General features: G+C 37.9%; 1 protein-coding gene across 1 annotated transcript; it reads left to right on the forward strand.

Moving 5' to 3' along the window:
* The first annotated feature begins 3,947 nt into the window (after positions 1-3,947).
* Positions 3,948-8,218, forward strand: LOC127757236 (2-alkenal reductase (NADP(+)-dependent)-like). Its single transcript, XM_052282711.1, has 5 exons — positions 3,948-4,181; positions 6,828-7,005; positions 7,402-7,568; positions 7,660-7,742; positions 7,840-8,218. Exons 1-5 carry the CDS (start codon positions 3,948-3,950, stop codon positions 8,216-8,218), a joined length of 1,041 nt encoding a protein of 346 aa, XP_052138671.1.
* Positions 8,219-8,643: the final 425 nt, after the last annotated feature.

The raw sequence follows: 8,643 nt of genomic DNA on the forward strand, positions 1-8,643 counted from the left end.
GTCCCACTTCCTATCCTTTTAAAACAATCTTCTTAAAAACTGTGAGGCCGACATGTGTGCCCCCTCCTAGAACATGTTAATTACAAAACTGTGTACTAAAACATGGTTACAAACCACCTTGATATTGTCTCCTTAACTCCTTGCAGCCTGAATCTAATATCTATACGTGGTCAACTATTGACACCACTTACCAATGCTATCTAAACGATTTTTCGCTCTATACTAGTTATATATGGATGTGGTTGGGGCAGGCGCTTGGCATGGGTAACTGTCCGAAGGCGGATGGAGACATAGCGCAACCCGCAATATACAGACATTTACAAAAAAACCAAAAACTTAATTAAACAAAACTTTTTTGACCGGGGTGGCACATATAGAATATGGGTGGTTCTATGAAACCACTAGCCGCTTACCCTGGTCAGAGGACCAAGTTAGGAAGCTATATAGGAAACGATCTGAGTACGGCCGCACTTCTGAGTGGGTATAGAACTGGTAGAATAGGTAACCAAGTAGGGTGGCACATGTCATGGTAGTTCTAGACTTGTTACGTTTGTGTTGGATCGATGGAACGACAAGTCAGAAATTTAAGATGCACCTTAATTATATACTGGGGTGTATGAGGGTTATAGTCCTTGGAGCGGGTGCAGCAACACAAGGGAAAACGAAAAACCGGGCCGTGACAAGTCTCAAGTCTCATGTGTTGGATGCGTCACAGAGTATTGGATTCAAAGCGTACATCCTCTGCAGTGTGAGTAAACAAATCTACTTGAATAGCGGTGCTCACGGTTAATGAATGCCGAGACTTCTACTACCTTTGACTAGCCTCATAAGTTTTAATCTTGCTTAGAATAGTGTTGAAAAGGAAGGTGTGACCTTGCCCGATGTGCAGGAAGGTCAAAATGGTGGAAAATTTCAAACATTGGTAGTTGCGAGGGTAAACCGGACCAAACGAGGCTTGGGAAGGTTGATGAACCATCACTAATAAACAACAATAACAACTCAACGTTGTTTTCAGTTAAAACTGCTAAATCATAGGCTTTACGAAATTCAGCTTTCTGCAAGTAAACTAAACCATACTTGAGCCCTCATGTGCATTAAAAGCATTCTATAGTAGTGGCTTTCCGAGTACGGTTGGTACTCACCCTTGCTTTTGAACTTCATTTAGACATGCTTCATTTGGCCCGCCACAGCTTCGCTTTCGCTATCTTATCTTATCTTTTGGAACTTGGTTAATGCATCCTACTAGACTTGGTCTATTTGGGTCACACTTAGGCAACCCTTGTAATATTAAGTATGTAAGATCTAAACAATACAGTTTGTGATGTACCAGATATGTAGCATGTGGATGCCAACCTACTGATCCAGGGAGTTGGTATTGTGAACACATGAGTTTCCCTGTGTTATAAAACTGGGGGCCAACATTGGTCCTTGGGCTTTCTAAGGCAAAATACCTCCGATCACAACGAAGAGTAGTTGGGTCATCATCACGTAACAGTCATATGACTTTATGCCAACTAATTTATTATCTTTCATATTGACATGTTTTCTAATGTTTGACGAGTAACCAGATAGAACTTTGATATCATATAAACAAACATTCATGAAAACTGGTTTTCTCGGCCTTGCTGAGGGTGTGGCATGTAGTCGAGAGATAGTTACCTCCACCTTCTTTCTCATGAGGGTGCCACTCTTCCCTAATTTGAAGTTCTTCCATGTCATTTCTAGACTTCAGAGTATCTTTAATTTTCCAAGGTATGTTTAGCAAAATGCCAACAAGATTGTCATATACGTTCTTCTCGACATGTATGACATCGACTGCATGACGAACATGTTTCTCTTCTATTCGATCGGCTCGTCACGTGCTGTTGCCATAGCATCGTCGGTCCAAGGTAACTCTGATGTCCTTCAGCAATTTGTAGATTTCTTTCCCACTATCTTATGTTTAGGAGCAATACCCTCTTCTTGAGTCCCATCAAAATCTTTCTTGTTCCTATGGTAAGGGTGTGATTTTCAGAGAAATCTACGATGACGCATGTAAACCAATTTTCTTTAGTGGAGGAGCCATAGGTGCGCGGTGCCATATAGGCACTGCAAACATACGTTAGCACCTTTAACGGTCTGTCCCGCTAGGTTTCCAACCACAGGATAATCATTGATCGTGACAAATAACATTACGCGTAGATCAAAGTATGACTTCTTGTATGCATCCCAAATTTGTACTCCATTAAGTATAGCAATTAAGAAAGCCAAGGGTGCTGGCCAAAATTCAACAAGAATAAATTTGAGATTCACAACAAGCATACACACAGGTACTGTTAGGTCAAAAAACATGAATATATCACAAAATCTAAGCACTCTTTTCAGGTACAAAGTAGCAAAGTGAGTCTACTAGTTTTAGCTGCCAGATGGTTCTATACTTCAGTTCTTCATTAATTTGCACTCTCAGGTTCTTCAGTAGTTTCAGCTGGGAATATTATTGGGGTGGGGGATAGTTCATTAGGAGGATGGATTAGCTCATCACTTGTCTCTTCTGCCCATAACAACTATCTAAAATAATTTCAGGAACGGATAGAACTTGAGGAATCTTAATTAGATCCCACTTGCTGATCTGGACCTTTTGGAGTGTAGCCATATCAAACAAAACTAAGGTTCCAAGAGCAGTTGGTCGCAACCAATGGAAAAACAAGCAGGCACCATAACCAACCTACACCAGTAACCAAGAAAAAAACCCCAAATGCTGATCATTATTCATTGATTAATGTATACAGCACACTTGCAAGAACAAATAAAGTACAGAGAAAGGAGAAAAATAATATTGGACAGGAACAGGGTTAACACAGAAGAAAGGGAAATCACCAAAGACTATGGCAAAAAGCAGGAAAGCTGGGAAACATCAGCTGGTCCAAAGCAGAGCAGGTCTGGCTACCATTTTCTCCAAGCATAGCATAGTATTGTGAGATAGCTTTCACTGCTGAAACTGAATGAGCAAGTCAGACCGGAGAGTATTGTGAGAGAGCTTTCACAGCTGAAACTGAATGAGCAAGTCACACTTTGAACAAAGCATACATACAATTTTTCAGTACTCCCAGGATGCATTTTGATTCAGGCAAAATGCTAGGACCAGCTCCAATTTTCAGACTTCCAGGCAAATTTAACCAACGAAATTCAGACTACAAGCATTGCATACAAGGTGATAGGCTGACTGTGGTGTGAGATAGCTTTCACTGCATAAACTACACCATCCGTCTCCAATGACTCCCGATTCCTTTCTGTAATCTAATCCGGACGCTGTTGTTGTGACGTGAAGTCCAAGCTACGAAACTTCATGTATGTTTTCACCAAACAATCTGCACCAGCATGCCGTTTGAGATTGACGAGGTTAAATGACGAGGGCGGCGAAGCCGACAAGATATATAGTTTATGTGATCATTTCGGAAGGATTTACAAAATATTGTCGAAAGTTTTCTCTAAAAATCACATTGTGGTTCTACGGTTAAAACGGAATGTCCTATAGTAAAATTTGGCTTAAAATAATGTAAGTCTTAACAAACATTTCTTTGCAGCATTCAGCTCGCGTATACACGACCTTAAATTACGTGTTGGGCGGCAGCCAGGCATCCAATTAAGTAGCTAGGTTATAGCAGCCAGGCATCTAGCTAATTAAGTAGCTAGGTTATAGCAGCCAGGCATCTAATTAAGTAGCTAGATTAGGGAGATACTCCCCCAGTTAAGTAGCTGCATTAGGTAGACTCTCCCCCAAATAAGTACTCCTAACTAGATAAGCAGACACCCTCCCTGTTCATTCGGAGAAGGAAAGGCCAGCGGTGCATTATTCTGCCTATATATACGACCTTACCTGCTGTGCAGCAAGCAGGCATCCAATTGTAGCTTGGTTAGGCAGACCCTCCCAGTTCATTCGGAGAAGAAAGGGTAGGACGAGGGCAGCAATGGCGGCGACGGTGGTGAGCAACAAGAGGGTTATACTGAAGCGGTATGTGACGGGACTCGTCTCGGAGGACGACATGGAGGTGGTGACGGTGGAGGCACCGCCGCTGGCCGTGCCGGCAGGGTCGAAGACGGTGGTGGTCAAGAACCTGTATATCTCATGCGACCCCTACATGCGTAACCGGATGACCTACCACGAGGAGCCTAGCTATGTTCCGGACTTTGTTCTAGGAGAGGTATGAGTTGTAGAACTAACTATGTCCCTCTATCCCAATTTGATTATTATCTAAGTAAAGAGCATCAAGACCAAGAACACCAAAACATCCATTATTCTGAAACTAATTCTCATCAATTAAGGTGCCCGTCGCTTCATGTCCAATATAAATTAACTCACACTTTAAATGTTTCATGTATTGAACAATATATCGCTTCATATCTAACATAAATAATTAATTCACACTTTAAATGTTTCATAGGTTGAACAGAATATAAATTAATCTTGGTTGCATGCATCGAAAGAATTTCACGATGCACGTTTACTTTTTGCACAAATAAATAAATATATGTTTTTTTAAGATGGTGAGTATTTTGAGAAAAACCTAAAATTTAATTTTAGGTGATAATTAAATTGGGATGGAAGGAGTAATATAGTAATCTGCTCCTAATGAGTCTGTGTGCACTTTTACGTGTTTACTATTAATTAAGTTATTATATATCACCATTAATGATCACAAACTATTCCTTTTTCTTTTTTCTTGAATGAATATTTACCGAATTATACCAAATTCCATGTTGAAAATCTGTATAGTTCCCTTCCCTAATTTTGCAATGCAGGTGAAAAACTCAGTTCCTTTTTCTATTATTTTCTTGTGAACATAAACCTAATGTTTGAAGTTTAAACTACTTATGACATATCATATGCAAATAAGCTTATCGTGCACACTCCATGCAAATCAACTACCAAATGCTACGAAAAGTTATATAAAAAATTGAGTAAATTTCACAAAACTACATGTATTTTGCACAATTTATCACATAACTACATATTTAAGAGCTTGTTTCACAAAACTATAGCTTTAGTGTCTCCGTTTATCACAAAACTACAAGTGCTTTGTACAATCTATCATAAAATTATTGATTTAGTGTATTCGCTTATTACTGAACTACACATTTAGTGTCTTCATTTATCACAAAACTACAGATTTAGTGTCCTCATTATCACAAAACTACAGGTTTTAGAAATGGAGACACTAAACCTATAGTTTTCTGATAAATAAAGATTTAAATCTATTGTTTTATTAAACAAGTTCTTAAATATGTAGTTTTTGATATATTGTGCAAAGTACCTGCAGTTTTATTCATACGAAGACACTGAATCTATATTTTTGTGAAACAAATTCTTAGATCTGTAGTTTTGTGATAAATCGTGTAAAGTATCTGTAGTTTTATAAAATTTACTCTAAAAAATTGAGCATTTACACCTAATAGTATTATACATATCTGCAAAGCTCATATTCGAATTCATTATATATTAGCCATAACAAAAAGGTGAAAAATCTAACAGTTTTAAAGGTAAAAATGTTTTAGAATTTTATCTCTTTTGTTACAGTTAAAATATAATGAATTTGAAAATAAAATTTCATGCATATGTGTAATACTATTGGAAGTATGTGTCTAATTTTTTCTAGAATTTTATGTTACATTTGCTAGTCGGTGTGCCGGGAAACTTGTGTGCATAGAATATGTTCCCATGTACCATAAGTAATAATACATGTTGTTATTTACAACTTTCACCAAAAAAAGAGGTTTTTTTTCCAAAATTTACTCATTTATTAATTTTTATAATTAAGTAAAAGAAAGTTTTAATTGGGTAGCTCAAATAAAACTTTGTACTTCTTAATTCTAAATTTTGGAACTATAGAAATATAAAAGAAAAATTATAACTGAGACTCCAAACCGGGTACATCTCAATATATATTAACTAAAGTTTTAGAATTATTAAATCATGAAACATATATAATTGAAACTCAAATAAAATGTACTCCTCCGTCCCAAAATATAAGCAATTTTAGATTTGTGTCAAGTCAAATGTTTTTAACTTTGACTGCTAGCATCGAAAAAATAAAAAAGATTGGTCATGTGAGAATGAAGTTATCGGATTTATCACTAAACAAACAATCATAATAAGCTACTTCTTTTATTTAAAATTACTTATTTTTATAAATATTATTGATCAAAGTAGCATATTGAATACCATGTCAAGTCCAAAACTGCTTATATTTTTGGATGGAGGTAGTAGTTGGGTGCTTACTAATTTCAAATTTACAATATAAATATTAAATTGAAACAACAACATCAATACAAATCAAAACTTATTAGTTCCAAAATTTTGATCAGGTTATTTTCTAAATCTCGAGCCTCACAAAGGTGTTATGCTATTCTGAATCTTCCAGACAGTTTGAAATGTTTAATGTGCTGTAGCAATATCAACTCAAAGCTATTAAACAGGAACCAGACTTTGATGATCAAGTATCTATATTAACTTGAAGTAATGATACAGGATCTTACACAGTCATTCCAGTGATGATGACATGGACTGTAAACAAATTTATCAGCTGGAGAAAATAGAATATAACAAGAGAAATAGTAGAAAATGGATTCTATATACAATTTGGTAAATACTAATTTTGATTTTCGAACAATAAACACAGATATATTTGTCCTCAGAATGCTCAAATTTATTAACTCTCAATTTAGTAACTGATGTAATTGACAGATATTAAATTTTTAAAACTATAATATAAATAATTATAGCCACGTAACACACGGGTTGATGACTAGTATATATATTTTTGCTATCCTATGGGATAAACACTTTTCAGGTTTTGGTAAATTTTGGCGTGATGAAGGTGATATCATCTGGGCACCAGGATTTCAAGGCAGGTGATCTTGTTTGGGGGATAACCGGATGGGAAGAATATACTGTGATCAACAATCCAGAAACACTTTTCAAGATCAATCACCCTGAACTTCCTCTGTCCTACTACACTGGTATTCTGGGTGAGTTCCTTGTCACTCTGTTTGTGTGTACACTATCTTGTTTTTGTCAAAAGGAAATTTTGAACTGCGTTGCCTGAAAACCAATTCAGATCCTCTGCGGTACTGCTCACTGACATATGGGCCCCACAGACCCAGAGGACCCTTACTCCCTGAAAACCATCCTCTAATATATTTGCTTCACATCTGATAAAACATGGTGTTTTATTTTGTGTTCGTCCTTTCTGATCTAAAAGTTAGATTGATCCCCTTAGCCTTTTATCTTAAACAAAGTGTTATAGTTCGTGACATTTCCAGTTAACCTGTGGTTGATTATTTTTGTTACAGCTCATTAAATAAGTGCCAAATTGGGGCCCCCAATTCGTTATCTTCTCTAACTGACTATCTTTGATCATTCAGGAATGCCAGGGCTTACTGCATTTGGTGGATTCTTTGAAGTGGCCAAGCCAAAGAAAGGTGAATATGTCTTCATCTCATCAGCGTTCGGCGCCGTAGGTCAGATTGTTGGGCAGCTTGCTAAGATCACAGGATGCTATGTGGTTGGTAGTGCTGGTTCTGATGAAAAGGTTTGTATAATCTAATAGACCTTAAAATCAATGCCCTCTCATAGCTCCTGTCCTGTTGCATTTGCTAAGAATCCACCGGCTGCATCTCCAGGTCAACTTATTGAAGACCAAATTTGGCTTTGACGATGCTTTCAACTACAAGAAGGAGCTAGACCTCGAGGCAGCCCTAAAGAGGTCTGCACTCCTCCATATTCTTTCCAATATAATCAAATAAAATTTCAATGTTCCAAATAGAGCAATAACACAAACCCGCTGATTTGGCTTGTCTCAGGTGTTTTCCAGATGGTATCGACATCTACTTCGAGAATGTGGGTGGTGCAATGCTAGACGCAGTGCTACCTAACATGCGGGTAGCTGGCCGCATAGCGGCATGCGGGATGATCTCACAGTACAACCTGGAGCAGCCAGAGGGAGTGTATAATACGATTTGCATCGTCACCAAGCGCCTACGCATGCAGGGATTCCTTGTGTTTGACTTTTATGATAAGTACTACCAGATCGAGGAGCAGATTGCCGGGTACCTGAAGGAAGGGAAGGTGGCGTACACAGAGGATGTCGTTGAGGGGCTCGACGCTGCGCCGGCAGCACTTGTCAAGCTCTTTACTAGCAGCAGCATCGGCAAACAGCTCGTTGCCGTCGCACGGGAGTGATGCGGTGCCATGTTGCTCGGCACGTGAGTTGGCATTATTCAGTAGCGTACTTGTTCAAAATTTAGATATAAGGGCTTCCAGTTTAGCTTGTTGCATTCAGAAATAAAGAACTGATATGTTCAGAACAGTTCCGTTGTGTGTTTGGTATTGTACTGCGTTAGAAAATTAAGTACAATAATTATTTCTTTATTTATTTTAAAGAACAGGCACAAGACAGTGCCAATTTCATTTAATAAAAGGAGTAAAAATTTACAAGTGTGCAAGGGAGAAAACAAAGGCTTCACAGAGGATTTACATCCCTCTAGGCATAAGCTCAGCTAGTATTTTTGCACCCGCAAGCATCCAGGTGTGCCCTTCCTCCTTTTTCCTTTGCAGGAACACTGTCAAATATAACTTGTAGAGACATTTTCCTAATACTATAGAGG

The sequence above is a fragment of the Oryza glaberrima genome, chromosome 12 (assembly GCF_000147395.1).
Source record: "Oryza glaberrima chromosome 12, OglaRS2, whole genome shotgun sequence".
NCBI lineage: Eukaryota > Viridiplantae > Streptophyta > Magnoliopsida > Poales > Poaceae > Oryza > Oryza glaberrima.